This window comes from Sinocyclocheilus anshuiensis, unplaced genomic scaffold (assembly GCF_001515605.1).
Source record: "Sinocyclocheilus anshuiensis isolate Anshui unplaced genomic scaffold, SAMN03320099.WGS_v1.1 scaffold983, whole genome shotgun sequence".
Taxonomy (NCBI): domain Eukaryota; kingdom Metazoa; phylum Chordata; class Actinopteri; order Cypriniformes; family Cyprinidae; genus Sinocyclocheilus; species Sinocyclocheilus anshuiensis.
In genome coordinates this window covers 372,400-395,247 of record NW_015546086.1, presented here as the reverse complement: position 1 = coordinate 395,247, position 22,848 = coordinate 372,400, and the positions used below count along the sequence as shown (strand labels likewise).

The 22,848-nt window shown below is 37.4% G+C and overlaps 1 protein-coding gene across 3 annotated transcripts in view; it reads right to left on the bottom strand.

Annotated features, from left to right (window-relative positions):
* Positions 1–22,153, bottom strand: part of LOC107700072 (doublesex- and mab-3-related transcription factor 1) — a 39,400-nt gene extending 17,247 nt beyond the window's left edge. The window contains exons 1-4 of one of the 3 annotated variants that reach the window (XM_016501587.1): positions 21,760–22,153; positions 21,082–21,259; positions 18,336–18,493; positions 11,790–11,934 (exon numbers count right to left, since the gene is read on the bottom strand). In XM_016501587.1, the coding sequence (XP_016357073.1) occupies positions 11,790–11,934; positions 18,336–18,493; positions 21,082–21,259; positions 21,760–21,951 (673 nt within the window). In that variant the 5' untranslated portion in view covers positions 21,952–22,153. Of the gene's footprint in view, positions 1–11,789; positions 11,935–18,335; positions 18,494–21,081; positions 21,260–21,759 lie in introns of those variants that run through there. The other 2 variants (XM_016501586.1, XM_016501585.1) reach the window with 2 other exon arrangements.
* Positions 22,154–22,848: the final 695 nt, after the last annotated feature.

Sequence of the window (22,848 nt, the reverse complement as noted above, 5' to 3'; positions counted from 1 at the left end):
TTTGGGACTTTAGTCTTTGCAACTTTCCAGATCTTCTTTATGCACAAAGAGATTGTAACACTTCAAAAAGAAAGGAAAACTTGAAATCGCATCATATGACCCCTTTAAATGTTTTTGAAAGAAGTCTCTTACACTCAGCAAAGTGCATTTATGTGATCAAAACAGTGAAACTAGTAATACTACTAAATTATTACAATTTAAAATAACTCTTTTGCATTCTATTATATTTTAAAATGTAATTTATTACTGTGATGGCTGAATTGTCTCACGCTGATTTGGTGTTCAACAAACAACATTATGCTCGACGTTATAATCAAAATTGAAAGCAGTTGTGCCACTTAATATTTTGCTGAAAACTGTTTTTTTTTTTTTTTTCAGAATTCTTTGATTAATAGAAAATTCAGAAAAATAGCTTTTATTTAAAATAGAAATCTTTTGTAACAATGTAAAAGTCTTGACTGTCACTTTAATGTATCCTTACTAAATAAAAGTATTAATTACTTTAAAACAAAACCTTACAAACCCCAAACTTTTGAACAGCAGTATTGGAAACACCCAATAACAATCATTTTGGAAGCATATGGTTAAAAATAATTGTAAAAATGGCTCAGAATTTAAGTGTCCAAACATTTTTTGGGGCCATTGTATTTATAAGATAATCAACGTGAGAGTTACACTTTGAATTCTGCCAAACAAAAAAAATCTGTGAACAAGCCGATTCTATGAACAGAACACAATGTTAGAGTAGAAACAGTGATGTCACAGCATTTCATATGTTGAGATTATCAGCTTCTCCAGTCAAACCAAACAGCATTAATTAAATGTATGAGCACAGTGCTGTCAGTTCTCAACATTACAACAAAGTAAAGGCAGTGCTGCCGGTTATGAATCACACACTGCAGTAAGTTCTGGCTACTTTGGCAAACTCACTCAAGCTGAAGATACGCATATTGAGCCAGACAGACTGCTGAGTGAGCACACGGCTATTGGCGAGTCTGTACTGTACTGACTTTCTCCAGTGCCTGTGTGCAGACCGATTACTAAAAAAAACAGCAACATGATATTACTGTAAACATAAATTAAGAAAAAAATGATTTCAGAATCAGATGCTCTGGTTGACATTAAATAAACTCTGATAGTTATTAGCAGTGTTGGGGGTAACGCATTACAAGTAACGCGAGTTACGCTCGTACTACTTTTATATCTTGTGGTTTTATATGTTATAAAACATTAAACAAACATCCTGGCATTGTGAAACATTTAGAGAATGAAATGACACATATTTCAAAATGTTTCACTTGATTTCATTCATTTAATCAGGAATTATAGTTTGGGAAAAGTGTTAACTAGTAAAATGTGTACAAGTTATGTCACAATAACAATAACAACAGATGCAAGTAATCTTAGGCTACTCATCAGAGTGATATTCTCCACAGGATCTAGCTGCGCAACGCATTGCGTTGTGAGGTAAATTCTGGGTTATTTCTCTCAGCGCGTCTTCTTCCAGAAACAAAAAGTAGTAACTTGTTTGTTTACGCGGAGGCGATGTGGGCGTTTACATGCGCGCGCGTCTCACGTGGATGTTTAGAATCTGAAAAGCGCGATCGGCTCGTGGGCGTGACCGCATTAGATTTTATGAGTTGAGACAGGAAAACTGGACATCGTGTATGTTTCATACGGATCACTTTAACAGAGAATATTTGTTTTGGATGTGACTTAGTTAATTTAAAGGTAGACATTTCAGGCTTTCGCAGGCCTACGCAAAAGTAACGTAACGCATTACTTTCCATAAAAAGTAACGAAGTAACGTAATTAGTAACTTTTTTTAATGGAGTAACGCAATATTGTAATGCATTACTTTTAAAAGTAACTTTCCCCAACACTGGTTATTAGGTTACATTTTTAACACCAAGACATAATCATCTGCTTAAATAAATTACTTTATATAAATGTAAAACCCTAGCAGCACAAACGTTATAGTTTCCTATAAACACGCATGAAGGTTTGTGCATTGAGCCAGGTCACCACTCATCTCAATATGCATATGATTCTAATACATTACAGTCTCTACTGAGTCTATCAAAGTTACGAGTGTCGGGAGGGGTGGCACACACAAATCCTGTTCATCTGCTTTCCTGACCTTCATAACCTGAGAAAAGGAGCATAAAGGTTCTTACTGTGCCTCTCATCCCTTCTTGCCCTCCCTCTTTTTTATCTGCCTCTCCTCCTCTGCACTGCTCTGGCGTGGAGGTAATTAAGGGGTGCTGGCGAAAAGGAGTAATTTTTCTCCTCATTAACTTCCTGATTGGTTTCAGGCTACAAAACATTGCGCTCCGCCTACAGTTTGTCACCAATTCCAAACTGGCCAATCGTTAATACTAATGTTTGTGTAGCTAAACTGCGCCGGCGCTCTCTGTACAACAATAATACATGGAGTGAGGGTGAAAGAGGAGGGGCTGGAATTAGCCGTGGCTGTGTTAATTCTGATGGAGTTCATCAGGGGGAAATCTATGGTGTAATTGAAGGGAAGATCTCGCGGGTGAGTGGACAGGTCGTTTGTAGGGACAGTAAATCAGCTGTGGGGCTGTTTGGCAAGCGGACATGTTCTGTGTCATGGCTTCGTTGCCTTTGATTATCATTGTATTAGCACTTAATATAGACTAATGTTAGATCGGCCTTAAACACTCTGTAATACAGACAATCAGGCCTTTAAATGCGCAGATAAAACCAAATAATAATGAAACAAGTAAATGGATTTCTTTGACTTATAAAATACAGCATATATTCACTATAGTATTATGACTTATGAAGAAATATCTCTCAAACCATCACACCATCCTGATGAAAAAGAAATAAATAAAATAACCAGGCTAAGCTAGTTTGCTGGTCTTCCAGGTTGGTTTTTAGAAGGGTTTTAGGCACTTTACAGCTTGTCATGCTGGAAGACCAGCTGGCAGCATAGACCATATTAAACCAGCTAAAACCAGCTTAAGCTGAAGTGTTGCTGCAGGGCACACATTCAATAAGAAAAACATTTATAAAATCTTCACAAAGTTGCCAAACAAGACATTTCCTACACATTGGCACTAACAAAAAAAAAAAAAAAAAAAAAAAATCACACGTCTGTCAAGTCTAAAACACTTGAAACAAGAGAGGATTTACTTTTCTGTATGCCCAAAAAGAGCTTGTTCTCCCATCTGAACTTTTGCCCTATTCACCCTTGTTCGGCTGACTATCTTAGATTTCCAAACTATTAAACAGTCTTTGTGTAGTTTTAACAAAAGGAAGCTTTTTTTTAAAAAAGAAAAAAAAAAAAAAAAAAAAAAAAAAAAAAAAAGCATGAAAAGGGGAGGGGAAACAGTGAAAGAAGCTCAATCATTTCTGGCAGTTTGGAAAAAAGTGAACAAAAGCCCAGATGTGAGAGAAGATGGCAATTCAGGGTTGATCTATTGTGGATAAGCTCTTTCCTCTGCAACTCATATACTGCCAGCGCTGGGCCATGAGGGTCCATAATGCCTGCACTTAGATAAACACACATAGTTGCATAGAGATAGCGCACACAGGCGCTCACACACACACAGGCATACATGCTTGAACGTGTATACAGATGCACTCATACACAGATACGCTTACAGTGGTTAAAAATAAAAATAATAGTTCATTGTATCAGTCTAAAACTCAGATGTATCAGTCTAAAATCAATCTAAAACCGAGTGTTAAGATGTTATAGGCTGATATTAGCGGTAGGTAGGTAGGTAGGTAGTTGAGATTTTAATGCCATGTCAGCAGCTGAGGCTTTTGTTGTTGTTAATTTTCTACCAATTACATAACCGTTGTATTAATACAACAGATAAACAAGGTGTTTACAATTCTAAAACAACTTCTTGTAAGATCGTATTAAACAAGTTATTAAGAGAGCTTACTATATCAAATTTCCATCTACTAGCATTAAAAGCTGAGCTGTCCAACAAGACATGTTTAAGAGAAGCTGATATTAGAGACTTTTTAATTTAGCAATATTATTAGATATTGGATATTTAAATAAACATGCTCATTCATCCATACTTTTGCATTTTACACTTATATAAACACTAATAATAGACTGTTAAATTTAATATTTAGGCAATCTCAAAATGAATACTCATTTCCATACTGTACATTATCAAATATTATAATAAATATACAATAATTGATTTTAGTTTTTAGTGTTTTATTTTTACTAAATAGTAATATCAGCCATTATTGGTTAATAGCCATAAAGTTATAGTTTTCGGGGAGAAATGTAATATCAGTGCATCCCTACCTATGCCAATGTTGAACCATATTGCCATTCACATAAACCAAACCCCTAATCTTGCCCGGTGGACTTGGGTGTGCTTCATTCGTGCATTCTTAAATTTGGAAAACCACTTTCACAATAACCAAAGGGGCCAAAAGCTATGAAAGCACCCTCACAAATAAACACTCACATCTGTACGACATGACTTGGCCGAAGATGTGCTGAGGGGAGATGGAGTTCCCTCAAGGAATGACATGCACGTCTCTCTCAATCATTAGAGTCGTGGCAGGACTTAATGGCGCAGAAAACACAGGCCTACAGCAAGGAGGTGGCACTTTAAACAGCTGCTGACTCCTCAAAGAGTGAACGGCCGTGGCTGCTGCAGAGAGACGGATGTTGTTTTCTGAGTGGAGCTCTCACTCATAATCACATTGGCACTGGAGTTTGAAGCACTCAAGGGACGTGGATGCAGAAGTGTTTAACACTTAATGACAAACCAAGCAGACAAACGTGAGCTTGCACAAATAAAATTCTAAATGCATTTTTGTATATTTCATAGCACCTTTAGATTTCTTATCTATAGGTGGCACATCTACAGTATTATAACAAAGTCCAACTAGATTTTGAAGAAAATGTGAGTGGTGTGGCGGTTTTATTTATGGAAAAAAAACAACAACACTTCATATGGATAAAAACATAGACATGCATCATGTAAATGTTTGTTTATGTTAACTTTATTAATGAAAGAATGCTGAAGAAAAAAACGTATCATGGTTTCCAGAAAATATTAAGCAGCACAACTGTTTTCAACACTGATATTAATGTTTCCTGAGCAGCAAATCAGCATATTAGAATGATTTCTGAAGGATCATGTGACACTGAAGACTAGAGTTCTGGCTGCTGAAAATTCAGCCCACATGTGAGTACATCGGACACTCCAGTCCCCATTATCGGTCTATTAGAGATCTGCATGAGTGGCCTGTAACGTCTGACAGGAGGCATCATGCCAGGGTCAGAGGCTAATTAAACACATAAGCATCTCCAGACCTGTATTGTTCCCCAATCTGTCCCCAGTCTCAAAGTGTCTCTGAGAGAATTGACAGGCCCTCCTCTCGGTTAAATCACTGGCACTGATACAGCGCTTTGCTGTTCCTGCAAATTACCTGTCTGTCTCTCCTGGCCTGCGCTCCGTTCCGTCGAAACATTATGGATATACTATAATGACTTGAGACAGGATCGATGATTTGAGGGATTTTGTGTCATTATCTTTAAAGGAGAGAAAATAATCACAAGTGCAGAATAAGCGGTGCAGGCATCAGTTAGCACGACTGTGAGGGAGAATAAAGCCCCCCTGGGTGAAATAAATGACTTAATAGATTCAGTTGAATTAATTATGTTACGCTCTGGGTTAAGGTTGAATATGACCATAACATTCTGGTCAAGAATGAATGTGCACTTTCCATTCGTAATCAAAACAAATAAAATGCTACCACAAATAACTAATTCTTTGAAATTTGTGTGGAAAAGAAACCAGCAACAATGAGGTAAAGACACAAAATATGCCTGCTTTTTAACTATTTAGACAAGATTCACTAAAGATTCCCATAAAATAAAGCTCTCAGCAGCAACTATGACAGCATCTTTTCTTTAAGTTGTTTTTTTAAAGGATTTTCTTTGATGATTAAAAAATATCAAATAACTTCTAAAACACCTAGGAAATAAGCCAGTTGTAAGTTATTTCTAATAAGTTGATTTGGTGCTCAAAAAACATGTACTATTATCAATGTTGAAAACAGTTGTGCTGCTTAATATTTTTGTGGAAACCATGATACAATTTTTCAGGACTCTTTGCTGAATACAAAGTTCTAAAGAACAGCATTTATTTGAAATATAAATCTTTTGTATCATTACTTTCTACTGTCAATCTGGATCAGGCTAATGCATCTGTGCTGAATAATTTCTTCTTCTTCTTAAAAAAAGTCCATGCTAAACAGTTGAATACTAGTGTATATAACCTGAGATTCTAGGCTTTCTTTCACACAGACAGTCTTCTGAGGAGAACAGTGTGCTAAAGTGAGCAGAACCTTTAGCAGCAGTCATTACCCATTTTATCTCCTCAGTGCCTCAGGCTAGTGTTAATAGAAATGTTGTACAACACATTACAACAGTGCTTGAGCCTGGAGCAGCCAATTACACTGGTATTTAACTGATCCATAGAAAGAAAAGACAGAGCATTTAGCATCAGCACTGGAGAAGGGAAGACAGCATGACATGGACGAGTTACTGACTGTGCGGTTAAATAACACTCCAGCCAGAGATTTTGCCTGCAGGCCACTGATTCACCCTCTGATTTCCTTGACTCAGATATGTCAGGCCTTATCAATTCTTTCAATTTTTTTGGAATGCATTATGTGGCACATTAGCCACCCTTTTCATCTTTACTACTAACATACTTACGGACAAGATTACAAAGGTTATCAAAGTGCTTGCTTTGTTTTGTTTTGTTTGTAGGTGGTGAAAAAGGGAAAACCTTTCTCCTATTGATCTGAGATCAGAAGGAGTAATAGATAAGAACTGGCAATTATGGAGAGTACAACAGAATAAGCTGTCACCAACTGACATCATACAAGAGTTAACCATCATTCCTTTAAAATCGACAATAAATTCAGGGTACATATATGCTATAAGATAAGCTATAGCTTCTTATGAACTCTTGCCCTTCCTGTAACCCTAGCCAGGATAGTGAAGCTGTGTAACAACTAGTGTTGTTTTTGGCTGCCTGTTTTAATTTTAGTTTTAGTCTAGTCTTTGTGTGAAGCTGTCATTTTAGTTTTTATTAGTTTTAGTCACGTTCATACTCTTTTTAGTCTAGTCAAGTTTCAGTCAACTAAAAGTCTGAGCATTTTAGTCTTATTTTAGTCAGAATTATCCATGACTATTTTCGTCTAGTTTTAGTCGACGAAAACTGATGACATTTAGTCGAGTTTTAGTCAATGAAAATTGTATTTTAGTCTCTTTTTAGAAATGCAATTCTATTTAACCCAGTCAATATATTATAAGTACCTAGTAGTATAGACAGACGAAACCAACATTTTGGCACCCCGGTTGGGAAACACTGCTCTAAATAATGCCGCGAGACGCGAGTGGGGTTTGAGGAAGTGACGTCACCTGCATCTGCGCAGTGCGACCTGATGCAGCCCCTGAAGTGAGACACAGGAAACAGAGATACTGCAAAATAATAATAATAACGCGACTAAACGAGACGAAATAACGTTATAACATTTCGTTTAGTCTCGTTTTGGTCAACGAAAATGAAGAGACATTTTAGCATAGTTTTTATTTTGTAAACCACATTTAGTCTCGTTTTTATTCGTCAACAATATTGCATTATACATTTAATTATAGTCATTGTCACATGACCAGCATTTACGTTGCGTCTCGTCTCGTTTTTGTCACGTGATAAAGGTTCGTTGACGACGATATTTAGTCATAATTTTCGTTGACGAAAGCAACACTAGTAACAACCAAATAAAGGGACACATGTAACAGCACTTAACCTCAAGGGCAAGGCTGTGCTGGAGTTCTATGAATGCTCCACAGAGGAATAATGCAAACAGGATGGATTAAATGTTAAAAAAGCTCCATGGCTTCTCTGCCAGATGAGACGTTACACCTCTTCCTGCTCAAGCTCTACCTCTCAATTGTGCTTGAAGCCTAGAGAGAATCATTATTGCCCTTTGTTATCCTGCACTGAAACAGAATGAATGGGCTCTTTGATTGCTCCTATGACATTTTGTGTTTTCCTGAAACTTTTTACCAAGGGTCTGCCACCTCTGAAAACATTATCACATTCTGACTGAGAAGAATTACATCCATTAAATTTGTGGTTTGTAAATGGCATCAGACTGATCAATATATGTCAAAAGCACATTAAATATGATTTATCGATGTGACCTGAATAAATACGTAATTAGTTACCTGTAAATAAAGCCCTTCACCAAATTTGTATTCAAATAAAAGCGTTACTGATTGACAGCAACAACAAAAAAAATAATTAGAACTTCTTACAAAGAAGTACTGTGCCAGAAACACGGTACAGTGATGTTTTAGATGATCATACTATAGCACAATTTAATATGTACAATGGTCTTGAATGAACACCATACTATATTTACAGGATTCTAGAAGATATTTCAAAGAATAGCATGGCATTAGCTTGGTACAAGGCCAAATAAAACACCCATTACCCATAGTAACGTCCAAAAAACGATGTAGTTACCTATGTTAAATGTGCTCACTATAGTAATAACACTACATTTTGTATAAATATAAGTAACTTACCATAAACTAAACGCAAAACTTAAACCTACCGCAAATTAATTAATATTGCTCAATATTTGTGTAATTACACTTTAACAACATCACCTTGAAAAAAGGGTAACCAAAGAAGGCAAGAATGTGTTACTTTTGGAAAAAGCTTTGCACTGCAAAACAATGTCTTTACAATTTATTCTGAAAGCCACATATTCTCTTCAAATATTGTTGTTGGCAAACGAAAAGCCCCCTTCTACTCTCTCCAAAACTGTAAACTTGGCCCAGTCTGCAAACAAAACTAACTTTGAATCCTCCAATAATAAACAACGACAAAAAGAAAAAACAGAGCACAAGAGAAAATGGTAAAACCCATAGACTGTCTCGTATAACACTGAAATTTCTACATAACTCACAGTGGGCACATCATCTCACGGGCCGGGCGGCTGCTGCAGGTGGGGGTGGATGCGGACGGAAGTAAGGCTGCCCTGGCGGGTGATGGAGTGCAGTGTCACCTCCGGCCCATGCAATTTATGGCGGAGCGCTGCTGACGAGCTCCCAGCAGTAAAGATCACACAGGGGCGTATTTCACAGCGAGCTGAGCTTTATGAAGAACACTTCGACGCCCCGGCAGGCCGCCGCTTGTGACGGATGGAGAAAGACGCATGACAAGCTTCATCATTGTTTGTAAATCTTAACTTGTTCCCGCTCACTAACCCCAGAGGCAATTTTCCAGAGACAGCTGTGGGGGCCTCTCGGAAAGGACAGCGTCGCACTCCTGAAGGTTATTTGGCCTCATATTTGGCCAACTGATTACCCCAGCTCTAGGGAAAATAATTATACTCCGCACAAGCACTGGAGGCACAGAAAGAGAACAGAGGACTCAAGAGACAAGTCATCTGAAAACCGATGTAATGCTACTTTGAAAATAATGAAACTCGAATACTTGTCATTTACTGAGTTGCCTCTTTTTAAATATCTCCTAACAGTATGATGGTGGTTACAAGAACACAACAATGATGGGAACAAACCCAGAGTGTGGCAGCTGATCAGGTCTGACTGCAGAAGTTGTGAATATGACACTAGAAAATACTAGAAAAAGATGTTTAGGGATCAGACTAAACAGGGAGTGCAGACTCCCATGTAAAGGACCAAACTCAGGCCACACAAGCCTGGATGGTCATCCAGTCTTCTTCACTAACCAAAGGATTGGAATCAGAATGTTAAAAATGTTCACGTTTAAAAAAAAAAAGATTTTTAAATGTTAAAGGGGTGGTTCATTGCGATTTCACTTTTTTAAGGTTAGTTAGTGTCTAATGTCGCTGTTTGAGCATAAACAATATCTGCAAAGTTACGAAGCTGAAAGTTCAATGCAAACGGAGATATCTTGTCGGAGATAAATGTCTTTTAAAATTCTGGCGGTTTAATGCCTACAAAAACAGCTGGTAGGGACTACAAGTTACTTCCCGGGTTTGTGACATCACAAACCCGGATAAACCCCGCCCTCGGGAAAAGGCAATGAAGGGGGCGAGGCCATGCTGCTCTGCTTTAGAGAAGAGGAAGAGAAAACTAGAGGTGCACGTAAAAATCTATTCATATATGAATCGCGATTCTGTCTTCTAACGATTTGAATGGATTCACAAGTTTCAAAATCAACGTTCTAAAGCAGCGGTTCTTAATACTGTTCCTCGTGTTCCCCTGCTCTGCACACGCTCTGCATCTCTCTCTCTCGCTCTCGTTCAGCTCAGCTCCAACAATGAACTGTTACTATGAGAAGCGTTAAACATGGACGCGCGTGCCGTTGACGTACTGTATTAAAGCTTTAATTGGGATAAAACTGTATATTAAAAGCTAACATAAGCAGTAGCGTTTACAAATAACAGCATATCTAAAAGTATGAGACAACAACAAACAAAAAACATAGGCCTACCATTAAAAGCTGTGCTTGCACAGGTTCTGCACGATGCTCTTCAATAATATCCTCTGCTTCTCAATCAGGCTCAAACTGATAAGCGATATTAACGACGCTGTTGTTTACAATAGAACCAGAGCACATGCCGCTGAAGTGAGGGGTGGGACGATTAGACCGCTAGGGGCGGTTTAGCCAATCACAACACACTGGGCTAGCTAACCAATCAGAGCCCATTGCCTATTTCTGAGGGAGGGGCTTCATAAAAGAAGGAAATGATCAGCCCGTTTCTCAGAGAAGGGACAGAGAGGTGTGGAATAAAGGTAAATTATGTGAAAAATAATGCGTTTTTTAAAAAACAAAGTGTTAACACATGTTAGACTGCACCCCATAAACACAATCAAGCCTAGAAAAAACCCAGTGAACCACCCCTTTAAAAATAGAAAGCAGAATGAAATAATCACAGTCAAATTCTTTAAATGTGTTCAAATTACTGGAGATATACTGTTCATATTTAATTGATAATCATTTTTAATATCTTAACATGTTAACTTTGACATTGCTAAAACAATTGTAAAATCATATTTTTCCCCCCACTCACCCAGACCACCAAACCCCTGCATTAGGGTTTTGTAAATAGTAGGTACAGGAAACAAATAATAGACCACAAAATCCTTGCTGGGCTCCGAGCATCTGTGTTTAGGAGATGGGACCACCCAGTTTGGAGTGTTTTGCGTGTAATGGAACATAACACCCCATGCAGTGATAGTGGGGGTGACAGGCACCCTCATGTTGAAACCACTGGAAATCGGCATGTAAAAATCATTAACAGCCAGGGCAGGTGGCAAGCTTGGAGGTATGCGGGAATGGTGGATCACAGAAACGCCATAATCATACTAAAATTTCCTTCAACACTCTCAATTAGTTCAGAATGGTGCACAGTAAGACATATATTGTTTCTAAAATCTGTAAATAATTTTAGACCGTGTCAGTTCAAACTTTATAGCTTCACAAAGTGAAAGGCACAGGAAAAATACAAAAATACAATTTATGATTTCTATGTTCTAAGACTGGAATTCTTAGCACATGGTCCTTGTCTCTTTAAATCTGAAGTCACCAGAACAAATGACTCTCATAAAAGTTTTACCTTTGAATTTATTTTTTATAAATTTTACAGCGCCCTTGACTCAGAGTATGAACCTCCCTCAGATGTACTTGCTCACACTGTTGAGAATCTCTGGATAAAAGTTTATGGCCCTAAGAGCATGTGTATGTGTGTGTGGGACTGACCTGCTGCTTTGAGTTCGGGGCAGGTGCTGGGTGGCACACATGCAGACGTGCCAAGCCCCTGACTCAGGTAAGATGAATAGTAGGAGTGTGTGCGGTACTGGGGGGACACATTATGGCTGGACAGGCGACCGTTCCCACTGGGCATCTGTTTCAGAAGGATGTGATTTTGGGGCAGGTGGAGAAAAAACAAAAGAAAACGAGTTATCACATAAAGAGTCTGATGGCATCAACAGTCAAGAATCAAAAGAAACAAGATCACATTTTGGAAGTTGCAGGTCCAGACATTCACACTGTATAATTTCTCATGAATGTTTTATATCATAATTTTCAACTTTGTAAAACATGTCAATATGCAAGGCTCAGCATATTGAGCTGTGGCACTCTTCAGCAACGGAAGATTGAATACAGCTTGTCTAATTTCCCTGATCTGTATACTTTTCAATAAAACAGTAAAAAGGACAAAAATAATTTAGATTAAGTAGTGACAATGAATGAGGCAGCATATTAGAATGATTTCTGACTGATCATGAGACACTTACGGCTAGACTAGAGTAATGGCTGCTGAAAATTCAGCTTTGCCATCAATAAATCACATTTTAAGATATTTTAAAATACAAAACAATTATTTTAAATTGTAATAATATTTCACAATATAACGGTTTTACTGTATTTTTTTATCAAATACCCTGTAAATGCAGCCTTGGTGAGCATAAGAGTCTTCTTTCATAGACTTAAAAAAAAAAACTTACTGACTCCAGAATTTGAATGGTAGTGTATTTTTCATGCTGGTCTAGCTAATGTGCATGTACATTGTAAAGCAATAACACTAGCCAGTGGCTTTACCAATAAGTCTCAAATGAAAGACTGAACATCCTTTATTTCAGACACCTTACTAAGTGTTGCAGTTTCTTTCTCTGCTTCACACATAAATGGTCCATCTCCTCATCCTGTCCTTGTTTGAACCAGAAGACATACTAAATGATCAACATTACCTCAACAGCAATGGACCTAAACCTGGTTTTGACTTCTATCTGCACACTGCAAGACACATTCATCTCAGAGCACTGAAAACATTGATAAAACAGAGTCTATACATTCTGTACATGACAATATAAACCTCAAATCCGAAGGGGAGGAAAAAATACCCAGTATGTCTTATGGTTGACCTCCTGCCTAGACTGCTTTATTTCTCTCTTTCTTTTTCAAAATAAACTGCAACAAACTGCTCTGGCAAGTTTTCTTCCCTCTTGTGAGAACTCTAAAATAAGCCATCTACTTGAAGGCACAGAGGCTTTAGGGTGTTTTCAATTTCACTTTTATGGAATTTGATTTCTGTCAGCCAGTTAAACTGTCCACCCCATCAATTCTTGACAGGTTTATAAACTGTTGTTTAAACAATGTCAGCCTCTTGTATTGCCTATGACAAATATAATACAAATTGAACTGTATTTTTTTTTCAACAGTACCCCACCAATACGTACATGAAATAAAACAAGGTGGGAAAAAAGCATGTGCCACAACAAGCAAGAGACAAACACCGAATGTGTGCCAAAATGTCTGCAATGCTGCTCAACTATTTCCTGCTTTTTCTATGCCACTCTTAACCTACCATAACACTTATATCAAAATAAGTCCAAGTGGAATAAAATTCATGCATCATTCAATGTCATTCCCTGTGATTCAGATCTCTATCTCAGGTATGAACATCTAGGCAAAATCTGGTAACACTGCATAGTGCCTGCTTAGTACAGCATCAGCAGTTTGAAAGTGCATTGTGATTTCCAATTCATGTAATACAAAAACTGCTCGCAGAAATGATGAACAGGCCTGCTAGCGTTGTGCTACCTCTGCCATGTTAGATCTAGAGCAGCCTCATTAATAAGGGCTGGCTGGAGTCCTTTACCTCCCTGAGTGAGCTCTTATCTGGCACCATCAGCTGTCTGGATCCTCTACGCAACCCTCATATTTTCATTCTCCACCTGCAGTGCAGCGGAGCCCCACTTGCTGGAGGTGGGAGAGGGCGGGAGATGAACACACTAAGATAAAAGTCAGATGAGCTCCTCACCCTACTAACTTCCTTATCCGATGAACCCTAATAAAGAGAAGAAGCTATGATGGAAAGTTTCATGGAACAAGTTATGATTTCGTAAACATAAGAATACATCACAATGTTCAACAAACAACAGTGAAGACACAAAACAGCCTGATGGAAAGAGAAATCCTTCTTAGATGATGCAACCTAAATCACAACAATGCCTTTCTTACAGAAATACAAACCTCATGCTTCTACTGACTACCAGGTTTTTTAAGGTAAAAACCATTTTTAACAAACAATGAATTTTTCAATCATGGACATCAATCCGTGTATCATTCGATCATTCGTTTTTTTATTTAATATTGAAAGTAGAAAAATGAGAAAACGGCTCCTTTTTCGTATTTTCGTTTTTTTTTCCAAAATACGGAAAACGAGAATTCAGCTTAAATTTTACATTTTCGTTTTTCGTTCTTGGGTGGAAAAATGAATAAACAGCTTGAATATTCGATTTCTACACGTGGGCGGGAATTAAATGCCCCTTTCTGCTGATTGGTCAGTCGAAGATCAAACCGTGCCATCATTAGTTCTTCTGCAGTATCACGCAGCAGAATAATAGTCCTCCACTGCTACAGTTGTATGGATTCTTAACGCATTTATTGCAACTACATTTCATGGTTCCCTGAGTAGGGAACGAGACACTGCGTCCTCTAGGTTTCTTGCCATGCTGCGGATGCAAGCTTCAGACGAAGAAGTGAATGATGTGTGCTCCCGGCGCCTATTTATACTATAGTCGCACCGGTAGTGACGTCATGGCTGTCGCCGGCCAACGAGTTGGTGTTTTTTCAATGTATGCTTCAGACACGGGTCACGACGAGGCGTTCCCCATAGCGACCCCTAGAGGACGCAGTGTCTCGTTCCCTACTCAGGGAACCATGGTTACATAAGTAACCTGAGACGTTATTATGTATTAATAAAATGGGTTATTAATCCGTACAACTGCAGCAGTGGAGGACTATTATTCTGCTGCGTGATACTGCAGAAGAACTGATGACGGCATGGTTTGATCTTCGGCTGACCAATCAGCAGAAAGGGGCGTTTAATTCCCGCCCACATGTAGAAATCGAATATTCAAGCTGTTTATAAACGTTTATAAAAAACGAACGATCGAATGATACACGGATTGACATCACATCTTTTCTTGAGGTAATTCCATTTGTGGTGACAACCTGAACTCACCTTCATGTCAAAAGGTCTAATAATCTGATATAAGAATAAGAAACTGAATGAAACACAGTCGCAAGGGTCTATAAGGGTCCTCCTATCTGTGATTTCCTGTATTACGTTTTCTTCCTTTCTTCAAAATGGCTTGAATTACATTGTTTTTGATTTGATGAACAAACCATTAAAACATTATTTTTTAAACTGCCCCTTTACTTTTTTGTGAGTTTTAATTCAACTATTTACTAAGGTTAAGCCAATCTACCAGTGCTTAAACTACTGGAGAGTTTGAGCCTTTACATGGGACCTTTTTTCTTCCGGCGTTACACCAACTTTGTGCATGCAACAATTGTAATGCTCCACAAAAAAGGCAAAATTAATTTTAATTCAGAAATGAGAAACCTTTAGAACTTAAAAGCTGTGTTCAAGTTAGTATCTGTACGAACCACTTTTTTTTTTTTAAATGTATTTTTTATCATAAAATAATGACATTGTCAAACAAATAAAACTCTTGCTAAATCTAAATGTTAAATAAACTAACCTAATTTTTTATTTTTTTTAAAGTTAAAAACAAAACTATACTGAAACAATAAACTAAGACAACAGTTTACTACAAAACACCTAAAGAATCACAGTATATTTTCCTACATTCATCTTCCAAATGGTCAAAATCAGGCAATGAGATCAGAATCAAAGTTACTCCCCTTCTACGGAGCTGTGTCATCATATGAGCAATATCATTAACCTTTGCAATTCAAACCCTGGGACACACTAAGGAGATGGAGGCAGTGACCCTGGAGCAATATGTCGCCATCAGGGTTCCAACTGCACAAATATGCTAAAATATGGCCCAGTGACTGACTTGTGTGTATATAACACTCAGGAATGACTCCCTAGAGAAATACAGATTAAATTTACTTCACACTTGAGTAGATCAGATTTGATACAATGGGGATACTTTGCCATATAAATCACAGTCCATATACACAGTCTGAACTCCATATGAAAATCATATTATGTCATGGTATGAAGACTCTTTCTAATGTCAGTGGGTGATGGCTGATTAATAAAGGCTTGTAAAATTGTTGCAATGCAACGATGGTATATCAATGTTGAACGGGCCATGACTTTGAGGATGCCCTCAATTTCATGCTGTCCAGTTTGATATCTTCAAACAGACATCTTCAAACTTGTGCAGCATGGTCTGATGCAGACAACGTCCACACTGGAGAGCTGCTGCCAGGACAGATTCATGTGCCTGGTCTCAGAATTGCATGGCTTGCATTTAACTCTGAGGGAAACTGATAATTACTTTGCAGTACAGTACATCTGATTATAACTTGGTGTAAATCTTTAACCATACAGTTAAAAAACATGTTCATGTCTCTATCATTACAAACTGAAACTCCTACCCCCTTTATTCCGCTAATAGGCTAATTTGTGACACTAACTACATAAATCTTTTGTACAAAAAGCTAGATTTCCTTTTAGTAACAATTTTAACATACATATATTATAGTATATTTATGCTCACAAAGGCTGGATTTATTTGATCAAAACTACAATAAAAAACTGTAATAATGTGAAATATAATTACAATTTACTGCAGTCTTCAGTGTCACACGATTGTTCAGAAATCATTCTAATACGCTGATCTGGTGCTCAAGGAACATTTATTATTATAATGTTGAAAATAGTTGTGCAGTTTAATATTTTTGTGGAATCCGTGACACATTTGTTTGATTATTTGATGAATAGAAAGTTCAAAAGAACAGCATTCATTTTAAAAGGAAATCTTCTATAATATTGTCCTTACCGTCACTTTTGATCAACTCAATGCACCCTTGCTAAATAAAATTATTTTTTTCTTACTGACCCCAAGCTTTTGAATGGTAGCATATTACACACTACATTAAAACATAGTTGTAATAGAACTACTACAACCATAAGCTGCTTTTAAAATAACATTTTACTGCTAAAAGAATAAGAGTATCAGTACCAGAGCAGGATAATGAGAAAACTGGAAATATGTGATTTTGCAGATTAGGATTTTGAAATATCATTACACTAACAAAAATATATTTAGCTGATATTATAAAACAATAACAGTCAAACTAATTGAAAGCAGTGATTATTTAGACTTTGATTTATTTTCTTGTGATAGTTATACAACAAGGATAAGGGTTAAAAAAACCTCCAATGACAGAATTAGTTGCGGTTCCGGCTGGGGGGAGCGGGGAAATGTAAACAGCATGTAAGAGGTGTAGTGTGCATGAAAGTCCCACACCCTCCTGCTGTGTTTGGCCAGTGGCTTGGAACGATGGCACAGGTATTATCACTGTACACCGAGGACAGAAGCTCACTACGGCCTGCCAACTTCAACAATCCAGACGGGTCCAATGACAGTGGCCCCTATCAACACGGCTGCAACACACTTAATCACCTTATTACCGTGGCCTGGGCTACATGGGATGCAGACTGGGTGAGTGTAGAGATGTGTGCGCCATGCTGGTGTTCACACGTATGTTTGCTAGAGTGCTTGTATGAGGTACTGTATATCTGAAGGGTTGGTTTGAAGATACTTATAGTAGGGGGCTAAGTTTGGGGTCAGCAGATTAATTTAAAATAAATTTGAGTCATTTTTGGAAGTATAAACATCACCAAAAAGGGAAAAAAAAAACCCTGTCATGAACCGTTCCTGTTACTTTTACTGTGACACAACCAATTTTATGTTTAAAAATACCACCACTAATGTGTAAGAAATAATTAAAATATTTTTAAATTCTAAAACATTATGAACCACACTTTTCACCTAATCTAAAGCCAGAACCATCAAAATAAATCTAATATTTAGCAGGAGAGAAGCAATTTTATTTTCAGTGCATAATTATGCTACTAAAAAGAATTAACTGATTTAATGCAGCTAATGTGTAACAACTCTGCGTGTTTCATATTTACATGCACATTAAAGGTGCCAGAAATGAAGTTCAAAAGGGACTGGGTATCTTAACACATTCAAATATTAGGTTTATTATTATTTTTATTATTACACCTAGTATTTTTATGTATTGAAGTGGTAGTTCACAGAAAATTATCTTTGACTAATATTTAAATTTGTTTGATGATCTGAAACATTAAAGTGTGACATACATGCAAAAAAATAAGAAATCAGGAAGGGGGCCAACACTTTTTCACACCACTGTATATATATACGACTTTGGTTATTCTTTGAAAAACAAATTAAGATATTTGGGAACAACATGAGGCTGAGTAAATGATAAATGTCCATTCACCTGGTATTGCTGGTAGTTGTACAGGTTGCTATAGTAGGATGAGTATGGTGTGGGCTGGTAGAGGTTGTAATAGGAGGCATCCACCATCAGATCAGACGTGCCCTCAGTGTGCCCTCTGCTGGTCGCCGAAGGACTTAGTGCCAGCATGGAAGGATTCCCTGAAACAGCAGACAATTGGTCAAAATGAGGTGTGTGTCTGTCTCTTCTCTGGCAAGCGCATCATTCTGTAGTGGTATGCCCTGAAATGAGAAGACATATTTAGCACAATGTGCAAAACTGGAAACTGTATAGCTTATATTACTGTATGTCAGCTACATAAATTCATAAACACACTTTTGCTAGAAATGTATGACATATGCAAAACATTACTGATTTAAGGAACAAATTGAAATGAACACAATACGTCAATATGGTCTCTACATGTAAATGTCTTGGAACACTTCAAAGTTTGAACATTTTTCTCCATTACTTTTTAACTAATTTTCCAACAAAAAAAAAAAATTAAGTTTATGGTTTGAATGATGTTTACTGTACTCTCTGACCACACTGCACTGATGTTCTTCATCACTTTTATGTTTTATGAGAAACTGATCAAAATTAAGTATTAAAACAATAGCAAATATCTGCCAATGGGACCAGAAAAATCAACTTAATTCAAAAGGAAAACAATTTCTCATACCCAATTTACAGATATCTGTTTTGTTTTAAGCATAAACTTAAACATTAATTTTGTTTATTTTCTCTGAAAGCAAACCTCATCAATGTTTGCAAGGCATAAAAACATATGTATGTTATATAAAACATAAACATATGTCAACAAACGCAAAATTTAGTGATGATTCAAAAATGCTTTAGTGCTTTAAGTTAAAGCGATGGCACAGATTCACAGTAATATACAATGCCAGTTTATAAGAAGTTATTTTGTCTATCACAGATGGCTCAGCATGTGTGTTATGTCATGTGTCACTTTATCTCTGACGACAATTACCGAAAACCACCAGTAACTCCTGTTTCATCTGTCAGCAACCAAAGTGGCAGCTGAGTACAATTACAGAGCATAGGCAGCCTTGACCTGTCTGGTATCCAACTCCTTCCTTAGTGCTATCGGAGCATTAGGAACAGGATGTCTCTCCTGCTCATCGAACACAACAGCCCTCCGTGGATATGGTCTGGCAATCGCCATCTAGCCTTCCTACTCCTTGTGAGAATGGAGGTGCATTTCATGATGTCCATGGTCATGGTTCCTTTGTTTTGTTTTCTCTGCCACTCACAGTCATGGATAGTTCAGGGGGTCAAGAAGAAGTGCTTTTCTCCTCATTTTCCCATGGCCAAGCGACAAAGACCTGATTCACAGAAACCTCCCACAAAAAGTTGAGCTTATGTTTTATTTTAATAAAAGAGTGCAAATTGATAGACAAATAATGTGAACGAAAAAACACTGAAGGTTACTGTAATGAAACATCTTCTGATGCTATGCGAGGACGTCTCATCACACACAGTAAAACTAGCTTATTCATTCCACAATAAGCTGAAGTATGCCATTGCCTTTATTACTTTATCAAGTTTTTATGATAATATAATTTGATGAAACGCATTTCAAAAACAAATTCAAAATAAAAAGTATGCGTATGTGAGATTAGGGAAGACTAGGTCTAGCTTTCACATTTTTGCTCAAGTTAGAAGTTCTCAGGGTTTGTTTTTTTTTTTTACCTAATTTGGGCACCACTTATCTACAAAAATCTATTAAATATCTGCATCATTTCCAAAAGGAAATAAAATATACCATCTATTTAACACTGTACGTGTAAGTTGTCACAGTAAGTGGTAACCTGTAGAAAAGCCAGTAATATTTTTTTATTTAATATTACATACTACATTCTAAAGTAGATAAAAGCCATCTTACAAAACATATCCATAATTAAAATGTATTATAGGCTATTTAACAGCTTTTCTGATTTTCAGTAAAGCACTTATCAAAGTTCTTAATGTATGGAAAAGGCAATATTTAAAAAATATGTTTTGGCAAACAGATACTGAATAAATGAACAATGAAATTAAGTTTAAAATTAAAATAAAGTTACAACATATACTATACAGTTGTGGTCAAAAGTTTATATACACCTCGAGGAATCTACAAAATGTTAATAATTTTAACAAAATAACAGGTATCATAAAAAATTGCATGTTTTTAGTAGTCCTCAAAAAGCTATTTCACATAATAGATGTTTACAAAGCCCACAGGACAAAATAACTGCATTCATACAAATGACCCAGTTCAAAAGTTTATATGCTGCAATTTCCTTCTTGTTTTGTTAAAATAATGAACATTTAGCAGATTCTGCAAGATTTATGTTAACTTGCGGCACAGCTCTACCATGTGACAACTTGCCTCAGCCCAGCCTTCATGAAAGATGCCCTTACAGTTAACATCTGAATCTGTTTTGATTCTATAGTTGACAATTTCCTAAATGTATCAAAGTGTGGTTTTACTGGCCTCGCTTGTTACCCAACAGCCATTACAAAAACTGTATATAATGGTGTTGGAAATTTCTTCTTAAATGAATTCACAAAATAATGCTTTATCTATTTGTATTTGTAAACATCCAGTTCTAGGGAAAATACACATTTGCGTAACTAGATTTTTGAGTCAAAAATGTTTGACCATCCTACTGAGATGAGATAGCCTATATATAGCTTGTGACCAGCATTATTTTTGGTCCTTATTAAATGGATCAGGTTTGCTCACCTAGGTTGGTGGGAGAGGCGGTAGCACTGCTGGTGGTGGGTGATGGCGGCCCTGAGATGATAGTAAACACTTTATCACCGGCGGCCTCGTTTTTCACCAGAGTGTCTGAACCGGACAGGTTAACTGGACTGCAAATGCCCAGCTCTTCCTCCTGGGCCTGCTGCCTCCGTAACGCCACCTAACACGACAAACAGTCAACTCCAGGCCTGAAACCACCCGAGCAGGCCGGGACAAGTTCACTCTCCACGTAATAGAAGCATCACGAGGCATTTGACATATCAATTAATTATATTAAAGTGAATAAACTTGTTGTTTTTATACTGCCCGTTTTACTTGTGAAAAAACAAATCTCGCTAAGGCGCCAAACTGCAACTAACGTTAGCTGAAAAACCTGCACTGTTCAAAAATGTAGCTACAAAACGTTACTATGATTGTAAACAATTTATCATTAGTATTGTAGCAAACAATCCAATTATTTGTAAACACTACTGTAAACTGGAAACGATACAAAAGCCATAGCGGAGGCCAGGCATGATATATGGAGTAGTTGTATATAAAAACAGTGATATTTAGAGCACAAGAGAGCGGAAGATACAGTGAACGTTGGGGAAAAAATAAATATAAACTAAAAAGAGACTCTAGCTGAACTCGCATCCGGCTGGCTGGTGTGTAAGTTACCTGGGCTGCCATGACCCTCTGTCGTTCAGCGATCAGCCGGCATTTCTGACACTGGCAGTCCCTCCAGTTGCAGAAGCGTTTGTGGCCCTTCAGCGGCGACACGAAGCCGTGGTTCCTGCAGCGCGAGCACTTGGGCATGCGGGACGGCTTCGTGACAGACAGCGAGCCGTTACTCTGCTCTTCCTCACTCATGCCGACAGGTGATGGTGATGATGGCCGGTGCTTCTGCTTAGAATATGTCACGCCGGCGGATTATAAACCGCTTATAACGAAGAGGGAGGACGAGGGTCTGAGGTTTGATACAATAGGCTCAAGTTTGGCGCGAGGAACCTGTGCATTCCAGCGCGCGTGGGAGATTTTCAGTTTCTTCCCACTGAGACTAAAAGTGTCTGCCAAATTGTCGAAATCATGGATCATAAGACACAAAACCAAATAATATTACTTATTACTGCTTCAAAAATATATATTTTAATATATAGCTAGCCTAGTCTATTGCATTCTGTGTGGAGTCGCATTTCACTACATGTCGTACTGTGTATGATTGTGCATGTGACCAACAAAGTTGAACTTGAAGATAGTGAAAGGGTGTCACTGATTTGATATGGGCTCCAGGCAGTCTGTATCAAAGACACGCAAAGAAAAATAAATAAATCCATGATTCATAAATGTGATCATGTGCACAAACAACGACAACATAAAAAACACATTAAGAGAAAAGTGCAAGGGAGTTCTTGAAAGTTCTGAGAATTATTATTATTTTAAATATTTATTATTATTTTTAAATGATGAGAATTATTTTACTTAGGCAATACTTTATGTTGCTTTTCAGGCTTATATATCTAAAAAGTGGGCTACTTTGATTTTGGGAATTAGAAAGTCAACGTAATAGAAACAGAATAATCTCCAGCTATTTTTTTTTTACACATCTATAATATTTGTAGTAATATTTTTACTTGAAAATGAGCCTACTGCACTAAATAAAATGCTTTCTGTTTCGCAGAAATACATAATAATCGTCAGAATTCATTGCTAACTCTCTATGACGGTCAGTGGAGAAAGACGGTTTTTTGCAGCATAATGGTGCAGTTA